The sequence below is a fragment of the Gadus morhua genome, chromosome 6 (genome assembly GCF_902167405.1).
Source record: "Gadus morhua chromosome 6, gadMor3.0, whole genome shotgun sequence".
In the NCBI taxonomy this organism is placed as follows: Eukaryota; Metazoa; Chordata; class Actinopteri; order Gadiformes; family Gadidae; genus Gadus; species Gadus morhua.
Genome location: NC_044053.1, coordinates 10,163,086 through 10,182,507, shown reverse-complemented (window position 1 = coordinate 10,182,507; position 19,422 = coordinate 10,163,086). Strand labels below are relative to the sequence as shown.

General features: G+C 45.3%; 1 protein-coding gene across 2 annotated transcripts in view; it reads right to left on the bottom strand.

The window, feature by feature from the left end:
• zdhhc8b (zDHHC palmitoyltransferase 8b) overlaps positions 1-19,422 on the bottom strand; it is a 44,367-nt gene that overhangs the window by 10,413 nt on the left and 14,532 nt on the right. For both annotated transcript variants that reach the window (XM_030358287.1, XM_030358286.1), the window contains exon 2: positions 401-522. In XM_030358287.1, coding sequence (XP_030214147.1) covers positions 401-522 — 122 coding nt within the window. The remainder of the gene's footprint in view (positions 1-400; positions 523-19,422) is intronic.

The following is a 19,422-nucleotide window of genomic DNA, read 5'->3' as shown; positions in this document are numbered from 1 at the left end:
ATAATTTTCTCTCCTTTCTTAAACCTTACATTCTTTTAATGTCATATTTGTATCAGGATACATTTGTTTGTTTTTAAACCTTCGCAAACGTGCGCACACACAGGCACGGTCATGAACAGTACTTAGGTACTTATCATCTAAAAGGAATGGTGGACTTTTTAATTATTAATCAAGAATTTGTAATCAAATCCCAGGAACAGCTTGCTCCCACGTTCCTTCCACACGGAGCAGGGGAGAGTTATGTAAGGGAGGACGGATGGCAGAGAAAAGGAGTGTCCTGCCATCCCCCCCCCCCCACACACACACACACACACACACACACACACACACACACACACACACACACACACACACACACACACACACACACACACACACACACACACACACACACACACACCTCGGGGGTACACTCCAGGGTCCATGAAGGTGGCCATGCTGAAGTTGGCCAGGACGAAGAGGAAGACGACGCCATTGTAGAGAGGAAGAGCGGGCGAAACAGCCTTGGTCAACCAGGGGCACCTGCAGAGAGAGTTTTCTATCATTAGTACCAGGCCAAATGTGAGGAAAGACTGCAGTCCGTCACACACCAGTGCACATTATTCCCAGGCATCAGTCCGTAATCGACCTTGCGATCATGGCTGCGTGTGTGTGTGTGTGTGTGGTTTTGTCTCGTGTCTCTGTTGGAAAGACGTCAACATGGGAACTCATGACCAGAGGTGAGCCATTATACACTGCCTTACAGTCTAGTTCCTGTACTCTGAGAGCAAGAGAGACAGACGGAGAGACAGAGAAAGAGACAGTCATGTGATGAGGAGCCTGCCTGGCTTGCCATTAAAAACCCTCGTCTGATAGGGGCCTGTGATACTGTCACACTGATAAAGAAACTGTATAAATATCTTAAACCGTCCTCTCAATTCTTCAAATTATCATTATTTTATATACTATATTTAAACTAAATATAGGGAACTTGGTAAGCGACATATAAATCTGAGATAGCCAGCCACACGCAGGTCACTGGGGGAGCAGTGACTCAGCTGCAGCGACACTCAGCTGGGTAACAATGGGGCCAGGTTATTTCCTGGAACCCGCTGCTTCCCAGGAAATCACCTCTGTATTTCAAGTGGCTTCAAGCGTTCTCCCTCCACCGTTCAACCTCTGACAAAGCTGTCATCGCTTGATGAACGTTAACGCAGCCATCCGGCCGTTATTAGTTTTATTACAGGGAAAACGCAGCGTTTCCAAGTGCGAGATCGTCCTTGTAAGACAGCCTTGATGCGATCTCTCTATTGCCCCCGAGGGAGCCACTATCTCCAGCATGTGTTCGCAAGCGTCCCCAGCACCAAGCTCTGTTACACACAGGTCTGAATAAGAGAGAGGAGGGTGATGGACGGCGATGGGGGAAAACATTAAAAGGGGAGTTTATGAATTAATAAAGAGTCCCTAGGTGCTGGAAAAGGCTTTAAAGAACTAATTTATTATTACACACGCACACATCACATACACACATGAATATTAGATAGGGTTGGTGTGGCCCTTGATGACGTCTTTTTCCTGGTACCGTCCCCCAGATGATCTTGGACCTATACCTCATCCATCTCCCCACCGCCACCACCCTCTCTTTTGCTTTGTTAAATTATTCAGAGGGACTGAACAGTGCACCGTGGGCAGGCGAGCCAACACCCAGCCGTCGTTAGCGTCCAGGGGAGGGAAGGTGATCAGTAATGCAGACTATTGGTCCGCCAAACCTGGTTAAATAATTTGAATGACTGCCCGCCCTTGACCCAATGGCATTTTAACGTTCAATTAAGAGAAACCCTTTAACTCATGCAACACACGATCATTCACAACGTTGTCACCTTACTTTGGGTCTGACCTTAATGGGATTATTCAGCCTCAAGTGAACTATGGTGTGCCTGTTAATGCAGAAGGGTGACTAGGTGGCAGCATCTTATTTGCTCAGTTTGTCCCAAAAGCACCTCAGATTAAAACAGTTAGGTGCAACGATTCGATAAAATAATGTTTTGCTGGATATATTGGAGGAATAGCGATTGGTTTTCAGTTCATCCTTCTTCCATATTACAGCGCTTCAAGGTGAACTACAGACAAAGTCTGAATAGCGACGCCCCTGGGATTTGGCACCCATTGATTAGTTTAGCAGACCCATGGCCCATCCACAGAGGGTGACACTCCGAGGTGACAGCAGAAAACATTGAAAAGACATTGAAAAGAAAAACAACGTGACAGAAATAATTGAGGCCAGTGTCAAACAGGTCGAAGGTGAAGAGGGGTGGAGGAAGGGGAGATGCTAACTCTGGGTAGCTGTGGTCTAAGATTGAATACAATAATCCCAAAGATACAGAGGAGACATGGTTACCATAATAATAATAATCATGCAGACATTTGTAAGAGCCCATCAGCCAGATTCTCAAAAGTTTAAATTGAGCCACTTGTCAAAGATCGCTCTGTTTTGCAACCGCAAGCAAGGAATAATCACAGCCTGGCAGTAAGATAGTTTAGCTGCCTTTACTTCTGACCAAGAGGGGTTCAATCCCCCAAAGTCTGAATCCTAACCTGTAGGGCACAACGCCTAAACCCCAATGTTCTCCGTAATCACTCGTTAGATAATCTCAATTCACTGCAAGTCGCTTTGGATAAAGACGTCTCCTTAATGCCAAACAGTAAAAGGGCCTTCAGTGGGGAATGCTGGGAGTGTCCGGGAGCAGCCATCTAGGAGATGCATAGAGCAGACAGTGTGGGAGGAGAGAGTGACTAAAGAGCCTGCCTGGTCAAAGCCACAGACTCCGGTTGAAGGCATAGGGGCATCAAATACCCCCCCCGGAGCCCCCCCCCCCCCCCCCCCCCCCATCCAGAGACACTTTCAGCACTCTGGGTTACCGAAACACCGTCCAGCCCCAAGTCAGGATGTCTGGACACAGTCGATTGAAGCGGAAAGGGGTTCTCTTACTTCAAATGTTCCCTGCCAAAATAGGTGCAGTAATGTAATGAGTTTGGCTTCCTCTTCAGCAGAAGTTTTAAGAGAGGGAGCGGCTCTGGATCTTCTAGAAGAGGCTGAGGATCGCCTGGGAAGCGAACAAAGAGGTCCTCGGTCCTTTCAGCCAATCAGCAATCAAGACGCACGCACGCACGCACGTACGCACGCGCGCACGCACGCACGCACGCACGCACACACACACACACCAAACAAACAAACACGCACCCACTGTAAACCCTCTCACACCCACCCACTCACACTCAGTTTAAAATATCACACAGAGATGTGTGACTGTGTGAACGGTGAAGATAGAGGAAAATGCTAGCATACAGGTCTGTTGGTTTTTACCTTTGCTAAGGAGAGATCATAGTCAGAGATTAAAGGAACAGGAAAACACAAATCTTGCCGGACCAACGGTGGCACTCACTGACTTGTGACTAACCTTGTGCAACACAATCAACACTGAGCTAAGAGATGGATGTACCGGGTCTCTCATTATCCACATTCACCCTGTCTTTTAACAGGATTTACCCGTTCACATGGTTTGACTTCGGACGTCTGACGTCAGTGGAAACACTTGTAATTCAATTTGCTCTAGTGGACTCATTTAAGTGCAAGTTAGTTCATCTTTAAACACCCAACTTGCTCATATTTACAGCCAATCTGCATCAAATCCAGACCCGGTTTAAAGACATGAAATGGATTAAAGCGAGTCTTTCTATGGAGCCCTGGAGGGGACAATATAGTCGTATGATAAAGTCTTTCCCTGCAAGCTACTGCGGGGGAAGATAAGGTAGCAGACTAATACTGCAAGAAAAGTCGCACAGCGTGCCGTGCTGTACCCTTCTTATCTGCTGAAAGCACACATGTACTCACACACAGATGGGTCTAATCCAAAACAAGTGCACGGAACGACACAATATTAGTTCTGAAGATCTGATATCCTTCTCCTTCACACATACCGCATTATTTTATTTTCCAGTGCTAGGATTACAGAACACTCAGGCCATCTCGCAGAGAAAGAACCGATGCACGGCTGCCACAAAGGCAGCGATGATAAATCCGGTCTCAAGAGATTCAGCACTAGACCAGCCAACTCTGCTCAAGGGATTCTTTGTGTTGATTAAAACGATGCTGGACATTTTGAAAAGAAGAGACTAGGTTACGAAATGAAGATGATCTGTAATCTAGAAGGAAAGGGGGGTTGGGTGTGGGGGTCCTTTGTTTTTTCAGGATGCAATTAGAAGCTTTCAACTAGAGGAAAAATCACAAAATCAGACCTATTGTGTGAAGTGGGCCAAACCCTTTGGGAGGACGTGGGCGCTGAATCGCTGGCAGCTGCAGGTGTATGGGGGCTATGGTGGAGAAAAGCCTTCTGCATCCGTGCACACGTGGGCAATGTACGCAGGCACGCTTGCACAGGTGCTCCCATCCCCGAGCTATTTCACGACTCAAATCATGCCAGTGCATCTCACTCCCCTGCCCTTGGAGTGGGGTGGAAATGGCTGCCTCAGTCTTTGAAGTCCCTCTTATCGGAGGACTTATTGGAGATGGGAGAGGAGGGGAGGAGGCGTGAGAGAGGAGGACACTCTCTGAATCGCCATCAAAGAGACGTTGCAGTCAATATGGAGTGCTTTTGGCGGGACTTTCATCAATCTGCAACCAGAAGCCCAGGTAGGGGGCACTGCCTCAGCCAGAGCCAATCCAGAACACATGGAGGCTATTCATCATGTAGTGGCGCAAGCTGGTGACGAAGGGACGCAGCTTGTCGAAGAAAGATGAGAGGTCACCGAGTTCAATTTCGGCAACTAGCCTTTCCCTATCAAGCTGTTCATGGGAAGGCAGGATTTACAATGTTCTAATGTATATAAAGAAAGACAGATATATCATTTGGTTAACATTTTAGCACTGTGACTGACTACGTTTCTTCATAAGTGTCCCCAAAATAATCCTCAATATAATACAGTAAAATAGTCCCCAAAATAATAAACCCCTAATCATAGCTGTGTCAACCATGTTATCTCAGAGTGTCTATATACATGAAGCAAAAAAAGAGATTTACTTTTAGGGTCCGTCTTTGCAGTTTCCATAAAAGACTGAATATACAAGTCTCCATTCTAATATATACCAAGTCATTTTAAAATCAATTGGATACAGTGCAATCCTTCAAAGTCTAGTAGAGTCCATCACTTCAGATCCTCAATGAGCAGGCAGTATTTTAAGAAAATGCTGGAGCAATTCCACTCTAAGCTGACAGTCCCTGGATTTGTGTGAAGTCCGGCAAAAGAAGGAGGGAGTCAGCCCCAAGCATCTGGTACATAGACTGTCTGACAGAGATAGAGAAGTTCTTTACACTCGTGTGTTCTTGTAGAAGGACTTTCTGATGATTAAGAGCAGTCTACCGTCACTGGTGCTTTATGGGCCTGCCAGAGGTGTGGTTGCTTGCATCTGAGTTGTAGTGCTTCCCGAATTATAGAGGCTATATCTACGATGCTAAATTTATGCAACAGGGATATTTCACAGTAGCTGTCGGCAACTTTGGCAAGGGCTATCTTTCATAGATATACATCTTTGTCAGTCGTTGCCAACTTTGTGGGTCCCGTTTGAGATGCTTGGCGGCAAGTCCTGCCACAGTATTTGGAAAGCTATCAGTGGCTGGAATGAGTTTCATTCATGAGGGTCATCCCCCCAGCGAGACACTGATGGCAGGTGTGCCCCCATGCAGGTCATCCAATGAATTCCATTGATCCCACGCAACTCTAGTAACTGAAACTGTGATTGCATTGCATGGCTAAAAATAATCCTGTTAAGCAGGTACAAAGCATCCCACTGTGTGAAAGAAGGCCTATAGGAGATGTTAATCATGTACTTGTGTTAGCGAGGGGAGGCAGAACGCGATGGTCTCCATGCCGACGGAAGGTAGGAGGACAGAAAAAAAAAACTGCGGTCGCGGGGCCTGCTTTGATTCTGGATCGACTTCTTGTCGTCGGAAAGGTGGGGGGGGGGGGATTTGCATGATTACATAACCCTATGATCTAAAATGTATTTAACCGACCCCCACACTCCCGTAGGCCATTATCATCTCTCCTTCATATTCATATATTCAACCCCCCCCCCCCAACCTCCCGATGTATTCATTACTGCCATTTCACTACTGTTTCATCTACAGGAAAGCTGAGCTCGGGGGAAACAACATGGTTAAAATCTCGGCATCAGAGAAGGGGGATTTAGCCATATAGTCATCTTCACGAGCCTACCAGAATAAAAGATGAATATCAAATATTACAAAGAGGAACTAACCACACAGTTCATCACGTACACACATAAAAACGCAACGCACCCCTAGCCAATAAGAAAAGTGTTTGCGCGTGTGTGTGTGTGTGTGTGTGTGTGTGTGTGTGTGTGTGGGTGTGTGTGTGCCTTTTCAAAATCCCTCCAACAAATTTTAACACCCACACCGAATCGCGATCCCTTTCCATATGTTAAAAGGACCCATAATGCGTGGCTGCCAGTGCATTTCTGCACCGAGTGTTGGCTTATCCCCGCCTTGCATTCCTAGACCTTAGCCCTGTCTGTATCTCCGTCCACAGAGCCTACCAAAGCCAGGGGGACAGAAACAGGACGGGAGTAAGGGAAGGAAGGGAAATTTGAGGATCTAGATGGAGAGAGAGGAAAGAAAGGGGAGGGATAGAGAGACACAGCTGCTTTCATCGACTCAATGATAGTGGACACGCACTCTTGTTAGTGTCATTCTCTCACTCACATCACGCACTAAACCCCCCCCCCCCCCCCCCCCAACCCCCCCAACACACAAATTGGCAGATGATGGGGTATTGGGCTTCTGCCAATCGGTCTGTTTCCAGTGATTTTTACGGTTTAACAGACTGCTTAAAATAAATCACAGGATTACACGTTTTTTTTTTACTAAAATATGGGACCAACTGTGATAAAAAAATAACACCGAAGCCAATTACTCATTAGTCTGCATTTGAACCCTCTATTGTAGTACCTCCAGTCTATCAACCATAAACATTCAATTAGACATCAGGTTCAGCTCCGCCTCCAGACATTAAGCTTTCATTTCGCTATGGTGAGGGGTCGGAAAAAGCAATCTCAACCAACAAAACTGACAAATCTTTCTCCTCCAGTCACTGCAAAGTGCTGACAGAGCACAGTCAAGACTTAAAAATATGGCGGCCCTGATCCGTGGTCTACTTCCTGTTTGCAGTCCGAAGGCCATCAGCCTAATGAAGGGTTCATCAATCAGGGTAATGGAGACGTGCACTGTGCCCGTGCACGCCCGTCAGAGACCTCAAACAAACTGGGTGCAGCTGGCACATCTTTATTGCTAGTAAAAGTGTGAGTGAGTGTGTATGGTTTGATTAACATTGCTGTGTACATCATTTCATATAAACGGCTAAATCAAACTACACAGTCACACAAAAAGCTATGCGATCAAACATAACGGTAAAAATTCAGAAGGACTACTGGAGGGCGCTTTTCACGGATTTGATATAACATACATAACAAATGTAAGCGAGTGCCCAACCTATCTGGGGGACCTGGGGGATTCCACCTTTTTGTACCACAGATATTCAGAGCCCAAGGTTTTCACATGAGGTCATTCTACATTCAATTTCAAGACAAGACATTTGGCTGCAAGTCTGCAACACCAACCCTGTTCAGGTAATGACTACATTGTCAATATCTTTCTTACTTCCACTTGTGACAACATTTGGCCCTCCTTTATTGGTTGGAGCCTGCAGAGATGATTGATAAATGGAAGCAGAGATTGTTTTTGGCGCGTCACTGATGGTGTTGTCGGGTTCTCAATGGAAGATAAAAAGGGCAAGGGAAGAGGAAGCTGTGGGGAAAGCGTTTCAGCAGTCTCCTGGCGTTTGGAAAGTGTGTGTGTGTGTATGTGTGTGTGTGTGTGTGTGTGTGTGTGTGTGTGTGTGTGTGTGTGTGTGTGTGTGTGTGTGTCCATTACCTTTGTGGTACAATAGTAATTTGTTGTTTACTGTGAGGCAGTGTTTCTGGCTTATAGGACCAAGATCTTGGCCTCTATTTCCTCAATGGTTACATGGTGGATTCCAGAATTCTGCCTCGTTGTTCCTGTCTGTGGGGAACATTTGTGTTCAAGAGGCTAAAGGCCAGTCTTTGTAAAGAGGACATTATGTCCTGCAGTCCCCACTAACCACCTCCACAAACTCCTTACACACACACACACACACACACACACACACACACACCCACACCCACCCACCCACCCACCAACCTGCCTTCCTTCCTTCCTTGCCTTGTTCACAAACCCCTCATCATCTTCCTAACACTTTTACCAGCCAGAGTCCAAGAGTTGAAGTATTTGTTTGTCACTGTAACCACTAAAACCTGCTTGTAGAAGATTAGATATGCAAAGAATCTCGCTTAGCATATCAAAAACAAGGATTGCCAGCAGTTCAATATCATGCATCGCATTATCGGGAGGGGCATTGTAAACTGCATGGGTTTTGCATTCTAAACTAATTACGATGAGAAAAAGGTCAACATATTTCTCGCCAATCTTTTCAGCCGTTCAACCCACCTCGTTTCCCTACATACACTCCTCCCCTCCCCCTCTTTTCTCTCCCTCACTCTCACTTTTCCATCAGCTTCTCTATCCATCTTCGTTGTCTCTTCTCCACTTCCCCTTTCTCTCTCTCTCCCAGAGGGTATCATCAGTGCTCTTTCACAGGGGTGGAAATCTTAATTGACAATTTAGCCACGCAGGGAGTTTCTCCAGCTGACCCCAGATCAGATGGTGTGCGTGCAAACGTGCGTATTTGACAATAACTCAGCGTTTCACCGTTTACAGTCGGTACAGTTAAAAAAAAAATCATCCATTGAGGCTTTTTCAATGTGGGCAGAGTTGTCACGTTATGTGAGTGGCAGGGCGTTGTGGTCCTAAAGGCCGGCCCGTTTAAAGCAGAGGAGTGAAGTGGGGAAGGGGAGGGGGATGTTGGAGGGTACAGCAACACAACAAAGGGCTCCATAGATTCAGCCATCCTGGAAGCCAGTCAGAACAATGACTCCTTTTAGAGGGAGTAGAACGTCAGCCCGCGGTGCTCCTGCCACTGTTCTCTGGGGAACCAGGCCAGCACCAGAAGGACGGACAGAAGGGCGCTGGGGCACATAAGTGGGTCGACCCAATGCCGAGTGGCCCTGTATTTAGGCTGCATGGCCTGTCTGTCGGTCTCTCTTACAGAGTCACAGAACATAGCAACGGGCTCACTGATCATTTTCAGCTCAGGAACATCAATAAATACTGATTAGCCATCCTTCATTATTTAAGTCAAACCTTAGTCGTTGTTGGTTTACGTCAATATAATTTAATTATTATCGTTTTAGGTGTTATTCGTCTTTTCGGACAAACTAAAACCGACAGTAATCTCGACACACTTGTGTCTTGCCTCTTGCCTCTTCCTGAATAAATAATGGTTTGAATACTTGATGGTTTTTGAGGGTCAGCTGACCCTCGGACCAGGGACTCTGGGACCAGGGACCCTGGGACCAGGTACTCTGTGACCTGGAGCTTTGGCAATGCTGTCGTAAACAAAATGGGCATTTGACATACATTCCCAGGGACTTAATGTAAAGGCTTTCAACCCCACCCTGAACAGCCTGCGGTCACGTGCAGTCAGTGGACCATGGATGTTCTCCACGAGAGCATTTATAAACCTGCTGGGTCTACCAGCTGAAACATAAGAGGGGTGGATGGCATGGAGTGGAGCCCGAGCTAAAAAGGGTGTGTGTGGGTGTGTGTGTGTGTGTGTGTGTGTGTGTGTGTGTGTGTGTGTTTGTGAGAGAATCCAACTTCAACATTCAGGATTGGTTTCCATGAGTCAAAACATTTGTCTGAAACGTTATTTAATGCTTTTACTATGGCTTAAAAAATATTAATTTGTAGCAATTTAATTAGGATAACAATGGCTCAACCTATTTATATTGACATAAACGGGACATAATACAATTGATTTAACCGTTATTAATCCTTGATGGCCACTAGGGGTAAAACCAGTGCACTGATGTTGGTATGCTCATTAGCAAAAAGCTAACCCAGTTACCCTTTGATAGTATCACTGTGAAAGCCTGCTGACACCATGTGGGACCATGTTCCAAGAGCAGCTCATTATGCTGCAGACCTTGGTGAGGCTAATTGTGATGATAATATTAGGCGGCAGCGTTGTACTAGAGCTGCTTGTGGTGGTAGTATTAGAGGACTTGGTAGTATTAGAGGTGGTGGTAGTATAAGAGGTGGTGGTAGTAGTGTTGGTGGTACTGTTGGTGTTAGTACTGGTGAAGATGGTGGTGGTAAATGTTGTGGAGATGTTGGTGTTGAGAATGGTACTTGAGGAGGTGTAGGTTGTGGACTAAACTAGAAGCCATTGATCGAAGGTCCAACTGACTTATTTAAAGGCGCCCTCGCAAACAGATCGTAAAAAACCCTGCGTCTCCGCTCTCAAATACCCCTCTCCCTCTTTTTGTTTTTTCTCCCTCTCCACCAATCACAGAACTCCATCTTCTACAATGTCTATACTCATAACATATCAGGGTTGTTGACACTGGATGATAACACGCTGGTCCAATAGAAATGCCACCTTCTACCGAACATTAATAAATCCAGCCCCAAATGGCTTCTTACACTAGTACTGTTTGGGGTGCGGTGGTTTTGAGTGGGATAATTCTGGAACTAGTGGTGGTGCTGGGTGCGGTTAGTGGTGATGCAGCTGGGGGTGGTGGTGTTGGTGGTGCAGCAGCAGGCTGTCTGGGCGCGCCCAGCAGAAGGCCCTGTTTGGACCAGAGTGCCCCGGGGCATAGAGAGCCATATGCAGGATAAACGCTGATGTCAGTTCAGTGCTAATTCAATAAGAGGCTGTCCGATGCTCTTCTCTGCCCCTGAAGCAGGCTTTCTCCACCACGGCTCATAACAGCGTCTGTGCTACCGAGGGGGGGGCTTCCATTTCATTACTTGACTCTGATGTGATTTCTGGGCAAGATGATGACAGGCAGTTTGCCAGAATGTTCCTGAGTATCTTTATTTAGATAAATGCTTTTAGCGGATCAACACTTCTAACCAATTTACCCAGAGAATTGTTGAAGAGATGGTTGAAGCAAAAAAAATGTACTTCTCTGACCCTAACCCTCCTTCTCGGTCATGCTAATTTATCTAATGGCCAATATTGACTGGTACCCGTCTATATTGGGAGAATATGCTATATGCCCTACTTTAACACACTAGATATAAGAAAACAAGCAAGTTAACATTGACTGTTTTTTTTAGTAATTGCAATTAACATATTAATGATAATGTGCACGTTAACTTAATGATTAGAGAGTGCTTGGTAATAGCTAATTAGAGAATAGCCTCGATCAAGGTCGTTAGCAGGCTGATTTATTGCGTGCCATTCATAAGAGTCGCTGACTATGATCTTCTAATGCTCACAATGTTGTCCCTTTATCTTCTTCCATACAGACCGTCCCATCAGAACCAATTGCATTGTGGGTAAAAATCCCTACGCACCGAAACTGAAATAGAGCGACGCCTCCCCCCCGTAATCCCAGATGAACAGGTGCTTCTATTTAAAGGATCAAATCCCTTACAATCCACTCCCGTTAGACCAAACCCTCTCTTTCCCTCATCTATCTGCATGTCTCTCTCCCGCGCTCACCCAGTCCCTGTCAATCTCTATTGCTCCATCTCTCCATCTCTCCATCTCTCTCTCTCTCTCTCTCTCTCTCTCTCTCTCTCTCTCTCTCTCTCTCTCTCTCTCTCTCTCTCTCTCTCTCTCTCTCTCTCTCTCTCTCTCTCTCTCTCTCTCTCTCTCTCTCTCTCTCTCTCTCTCCTTCACCCCCCTCCCCCCTCTCAGTCTGCCAATCTCTCCCCCAGTCTGTCGCTCTCTCTCTCTCTCCCTCTCATTATAATAGCATGTGGGACGCTCTTAGCCAGAGAGAGAAACAATGGTCTTGGTTTGGAGGATTAGCAGCAGTGGGGAAAACCCTGCGGAGGAAAATCACTCAGGAAACGGCAGCTTTTCTGCCACCCTTCCCCTCCGAGATGAGGGCCGGGGTCTTTAAGGGGGAGTGTAACGTCCAAGTACAATACAGTGATTAGGCTCGGTACAGGTCTGAGTGAACAATCCCCAACAGCCTTTTAGGCAAGCCGGCCAGCCAGACGTGAATTTCCGTAAACCCACAGGACGGTTCTTTTGAATTCATTCTACAGAATCAGCGCTATTCTCTAAAAGCAAGATGAGAGACTATTAGATAACTCGGAAGAACAAAAACATGTAAAATGAACACTGCCATGGTTTTATCCTGCAGTAACATCCTCTGGGAAATAAAAGAGCATTTCATTTTATAGTCCTCTGCCGTACTGACACAAAACGTTGTCGGCTGATGAAGGCTTTGCAAGCTGATCGTATTCCTGGCATTTGTTAGAATTCAATTGGACTGGGGATCATTTAACAAGCAGTGACAGTAAAACGTTATTAACTTGTGATTACAGGCAATCCCTGGGTCGAGGAGGGTTTTTTATTAAATTCGGTTGTATTTTATCCAGACGGATACGCAAATATTCAGCAGAGCACCGGTGTCTGACTAGTCAAAGCAGCCTTTGAGCAACAGATATGACTATCTTAATTTGCTATGAGAAGTATTTCAAAACATGACCTGTCAGCCATTGCAGATTTGTAATCAAGCCATGATACCCATGTAATGAAATTATAATTTTCAATTTTCCACACTGCATAACACACGAGAGGAAGTTGCAAACGATTGGGCGAGCCTATGCTTATCACCACTGCTACCTGATAAAGAAAAACATATCGAATTAACCCATTGCTTTTATCAGCTGCATTCATAAAAAAGTGACAGTGAACACAGATTACATTTCAATGAGGAGCTGAGAGGCTTCTTGCTCTAGGATTGCCTCAGGGGTATGTATAAGGGGCATCGAACCAAGTACCTCCTGGCACTATCGCCACGACTACACTGTCCTGCTGGAGGACTGAAAGAACGTTTCCCTACCCCCCCCCCCACCCCCAAGGGCGACGTGAATGGATGGAGAGCTGTCTAGATGGTTGACACCAAGCAAAAGATGAGTGACAGGACTAAATGGGGTGGGTCCATTGGGTGCACCAACCTCTTGCGAGCCAGGTTGTCATGGTGAAGAGAGGGTGTGGGTGTGGGGGGATAAGAAGCACGAGGAATCTTAACAGTTACAACTCCAACTGTAAGCCACCGTTCAGTTTACTTTATTATTATCTTTGGGCAGCTTGTTGGCTCAACTCACTTGTGCGCTAACCAAATAGGCTATGTACTAGTAGTAACGCAGGTTTGATCCTTTCGCTCGTCCCTCATTCGTCATTCCCTCTCTGCCCCAACCCGTTCTCCTAATTATCTTCACTGTCGCGTCCATCAAGGCACAAAGTCCATTAAAGTATATTTTTAAAAAAACCACTGTGGATGGTCAGGGAAGAAAAGATTATTGGGGTGGCGACGGGCCATTTGTGAAGCTATAATGAGTAGAGTAGAGCCGTTATTTGGACCTTACAAAAGTACAAAGCACATGCCCTCCTCTCTCCTTCTTCTTTAAAATACCAGGGAGCTAGACAACATGGATTGTCTGGTAGTGGACTAAATGTGATGTGTTCTTATAAGTTACAAAAGCTTAAAAGCACCCTCAGGCTGGTCGGGAGATTGACGGGATTCACTAAAGTAGAATCAAAAGCTCTCCAGATAGGATTTTTTTTTGGCAAGCATACTCTCGCTCTTTTGTTAGGGTACAATGACACAGACATGGGTGGAATCAGCTCAGCAAAAAGAGTCATTTCAAAATATTTCCTGAGTTTTCATGAAAAGATGTTGCACTTCTTTGTTTGGCCTGGCATACAAGTAAAGAACCAATACAAATTGGAGGTTGCCGTTTGTCTCATTTTATGTTTCTTTGTTGAAGCAAAGCCAAAAAACAAAATACAGAGCAGCACTCAAATGCAAAAATAAGGTTGCACGGACAGCTACAGCTTGGATACTAGCAGGTTCTACCAAATACATAAATGATGGAGAGACAGAGATGACAGAGAAGATGTCATCAGTCAGAACGTTTTGCGTACAGTCAGAACGTTTTGCTCCAGCACACAGTCCTTTTAAATTTTAAATACATTGTATATACACATTATATTCTTTGTGGGATATGATACTTTTCTTGAACCCATAATTAATATAGACGAAAAGATAGCGAGAACGGATGGGGAAAAAGGGATATACGTGCTAGGAGGTTCTGAGATTAATAAGTCATTCAGGCCAGAAAGAAACAACATAAACAATTGAACCACGGGCAGAATACGCTATCATTTGTCGATTTCTGATAGAACTGATGTAAATCATTCCTTGGCACAACAGCACAGCTGTAACCCGTTCAACGCCAGCAGTGCGTGAAGCAATTTTGAATTTGCCCCCAAGTAAAAGATGTAAATGAATTCACCTTGCTCTAGCTGTGACAGACCATGACCACTGCACCAAATCCTCGATCAGGGAATTCACGGTCTGGGGAGGGTCAAGAGGGCTCTTTGTATGTAGCATGAACAGTATGCATGTATTATGTACTGTATGTCATGTGTTTATACAGCATTTAGCATGTAAGTAGCATGAACAGTATGTAGCATGTGGTCAGCATGCATGTAAAATATGTAATGTGCATATACAGTAGGTAGCATGTAAGTAATATGTGCAGTATATTAATACAGTATGTAGTCTGTGTGTAGCAGAATACAGAATTTAGATGCGACATACTGCAACATTTCTGTATACTACCGTCATGCATGCTATATGCTGTACGTGGTACATACTATACATACGGCACACTGTACATGCATGCACAGTATGTCGCATGTACAGTATGTAGAGTGCATTGTATGTATTGTAGGTAGCATGTCTGTAATGTGTATCACTAGGGGGAGGGGAGTTATAATGGCTGCCTTTGAAGTGAACGACTAAGGAACATCTATATAGGTTTCAGTCACGCTGACCAGACTGAGAATAATGTGAAAGAATTACTCACAGACTCCCCTGCTCTTAATTAAACAACAATACATTCTGCTGTTTACTATGCCGAGGGCTGTGATGATCAACCGTGAGAGGGATGAAAGTAGCTGGGGAGAAAGAGATTACAGGGCTGCAGGGAGACGCAAGAGAAAGACTAGAGAGAGAGAAAGAAAAGCCTAGAGAGAGAGAGAGAGTATGACTAGAGAGAGAGAGAGAGAGTATGACTAGAGAGAGAGAGAGAAAGACTAGAGAGACTAGAGAGAGAGAAAGACTAGTGATGGACTAGAGGTATAGAGAAAGAGACTAGAGAGAGAGTATGACTAGAGAGAGAGAGAGAGAGAGAGAGAGAGAGAGAGAGAGAGAGAGAGAGAGAGAGAGAGAGAGAGAGAGAGAGAGAGAGAGAGAGAGAGAGAGAGAGACTAGATAGAGAGACGGAGAGAAAGAAAGACAAGTGTTATTTGAGTGGTTTCTCTGCGTCTTGTGGCCAGCCATGCTTATCGCTAAGCCATTAATCACACCACCAGAGATATTGCCGAGAAGCACAGATTGCGTAAAAACAAGGTACCTTCCAATGCTATGTGTAAACCGAATAAAAAGTGAGTTGGTTTTATTCAGTTCATCACTCAAGGGTGTCTATAGCAAATGTATGCAAGTGAAATGATGGCTAAATTCAAGAGGCCTTAAGCTGTACTCAGAGGGGTAGTATTATTCTGATATGACCAATGAATATGCAACCTCTTACCCTTGCACAACGGCCCTAGACTCTATCTCTATATATCTTAAGGAAAAGATTGAGGGACTGCAAAGAAAAAGAAAACGGGAGAGAGAAAGAGAGAAGCTGCTCTCACTGCAAGGCCTTCGGCTCGCGCTCTCACTGCAAGGCCTTCGTCTCTCTCTCTCTCTCTCTCTCTCTCTCTCTCTCTCTCTCTCTCTCTCTCTCTCTCTCTCTCTCTCTCTCTCTCTCTCTCTCTCTCTCTCTCTCTCTCTCTCTCTCTCTCTCTCTCTCTCTCTCTCTCTCTCTCTCTCTCTCTAAGCCTGGACTAAGGCGTTGCTTCGGCCCACAGTGGAAACTATAACTAGCATCAGGTAGGAGACTGAGAGGATTCTTGGAGCTCTGTAGTCAATGGAACATCCAACTGCATGCCATTAAATACATGTATATATATCTATATTATAATACAAGTTGTATCAAACATGTGTACAACTATGTTGTATAAATCCCCTCAGGGATCAAGAACAAGGCCATGTCAATCACAACCACAGTGGAAAGAAAGAACACCAGGAATACATGACCACCATGAATACAGGCCATCACCTTACTGCAGCAAGACAAATTGTATTTTCACACCAAGGGTGTTATTATAAAAGATATATCAAATATTGGTTATTTAATTATAACCAAGGGCTGGAGGAGGAGGAGGAGGAGGAGGAGGAGGAGGAGGAGGAGGAGGAGGAGGAGGAGGAGGAGGAGGAGGAGGAGGAGGAGGAGGAGGAGGATCGATGCTGCACGATTCTCAGTGGGTTTTGGTTCTCTCTCCATGGTAACATCCAGCACGACTCCCATCCATGACCCGCTGTTCCCTCACTCTGGTCTGCCTCCTCCAGCCCCGCTTCAGCCATCCAAAGGGTATGACCTGCCCACCCTCTCCTTTCCACCCTGCCATTCTCCTTTTCAGCATACAGAGAAGAGAAGAAACCCAGATGCATTCTAATTGCCACTTAGTGTAATCAGCCGATCTCTCGGTAGTTACTACAAATCAGGACCAACTCTGCCTCAACTGATAATTTATTTGAGGGCATGGGGACACTGCTACCTGACTGTGTTGTTATCTTAAGTTATGACTGAGAGGCTATTTAAGGGCATGATGTGGCTTCCAATGTAGAGGTCAGAGGAGCACTGCGAGCCAGCAGGGTGAGAGGTGAAGTCTGCCTTGCTTGTTAATCTCGCCGGCGTCAGCGATCCCTTTCTGGACGGATTAACCTCTAGGCTGGGTTAGGACATTGATTCACCCGGCCCTTTCAGTGACTTCATACCTCTGATTTCCTGCACAGCCCACACACGTGTTCATGAGCACGTCCAACATCATACAATCACAAAACCACCGTCCCACCACCAAGCTTAAGAGTAAGCAGCATGCCTTGGCATGAGTGGAACACTGCAGTAAATTTTGGGATCCGTTTGAGACCTTGTTTGTTTCCCGTCTGTTCACGCTCATGAGCTGTCAAGAGACGGGATGATAAAGGGTCTATGGGGATGGGGCACTGTTGTTGAGTTGGCTATGTTTGGAGAGGGGGGACACACAGCTGAATGGACCAAGGTCACTGGCCTAGGACTGACTCAGCTCTGTGGTCGCCTCTCGTAGCTTACCACCACCACCACCCACTACTATAATATATCACCAAAATCAGGCGTAATTTTTGTCCCAGTTCAAACGTATTTCAATCTGTCCCAGTGTGAACGCTTACACACTCTACAAACCCTGCATTAAGTGACTATGTGGGAATAAGCCGTGCAGTCACCCAACATATGCTTGTATGACCCCCAACCCTTTTTGATGTACTGTGAATATCAACCTGGTACCACCATCTTTTTCACCTCTGTAATTATCTGCCTTTATTTATTTACCTTGATAGAATCGTTAAAATCGTTTTCTTTGGTCCCAAATGTTAGCTGCGAAGATAGAAACATGGATGACTAATACCAAGTACAAAAGTACTAAAGTGAGTTTGAGTCAGAGGCTATCTGGGGTCGCTGAATGGTTGTTCTACCACTCAACGCGAGTCCCAGCTCTGGGACTGGACGATAGCGGTTTTATTATTCATAAACTGCGATTGAGGGACACAATGTTACCGGGCACTGACTGCTTGTTGACATTAAACCGTCGTCTCCAGTTTCCCCCATCTGTCCCTGTTTTTCCCATACACTGAATGAATACATGAGAGCCACCCCTGACGAATTCGGGTTTGTTTACCTTTTACGACCGCCTACAGACATGTGGGGGTACATGTCCACATATATATCCATGCAGATAATCTGACACCAATCGTCTCAGCCCCTTTAATTCATCAACATTTTTTTCTTGCAATGCTTTTCCGTGATGGATATGAGAGCTTTTAAACAATTATACATCAAAAGCAGAATGTAGGTTCACGTGTAGATCATTCTGCATTGTCAAAGTCCAAATAAGCTACCTTTGTAGCTTGCCTTTGTAGCTTATTTTGGTAATTGACGAATAGTAACAGGGATAAGTGAAAGATGTGGATAGTAAACATAATATTTGCAATTAATTGGAATGATCTAATAAAATGTGCCATTGTCCCAATACATGAAATACATTTATGGACTGGAAGGCTATGGTTATTCCTCTTCCCTTGAACTGTAATGCGCCATGCTATGAACAACAGTAGTACCCTGGAGTCTTCATTACATCCTAGCTTAATTATCTCCTATCGCAGAGCACCAGCTAGCTAGCGGCTATTGCAACACACCATCTCTCCTCCACAGCCTGTGTGGATGGTTGCACAAAGCTAACGAAGAACTGTGTAGGATGTCTGACTCAAAAGTGGGCCGTTTCATAGCTTATGTGCTGGGGCTACAGAGCTCAGCTTTTCAAAGGAGACACTGGTGCCAAGTTCCTACGCTGCTACCAAGAGGAGGCATGAAGTTCAAGGAATGTAATAGACTGGTATTGGAAATCAATAAAAATTCCCCAATGGATAGATACATTTTTAACTACATTTTACATAAATACTTGAGAAATATATGAATTTCAGAAAATACAACTGAGCCTTTCAGTGGAAAAGAACTGGCTTCCCAGTGGGAAAACAACAAATAGACGGTAGGCTGGCTCCTCAATGTACATTTGAAGCCAAAACTTGTAGTCTGAAACTGTCGCATCAATTGATTGTGCCCATCTGTGTACGAATAACCCACCTTAGGCTGCCAAATCAGAGGGCTGTGTGTGTGTGTGTGTGTGTGTGTGTGTGTGTGTGTGTGTGTGTGTGTGTGTGTGTGTGTGTGTGTGTGTGTGTGCTAGCACAGCACAGGTGTCCTGTGTTGATGCCAACCCACCACCTACCCCTAGTTCCATCTGTTCAATTCAAACCCAGAGGAGATCTGCCCAGGAAACAGTCAGACATTAGCAGCCGAGTGAGGACCGACAGGTGCTCAGCTCAATCACTTCAGCCTTTGGGATCAGTAAATTAAATAACAACCTGCGGATTGAACTACTACCAGCCACTCAAACTACTACAAACATATGAAACTAGTTCATATTAGTTTCATATCAAACTAGCCAGTCAGTCAAACTAGGTATGAAACTATAACTACCAAATTAAACTATAAC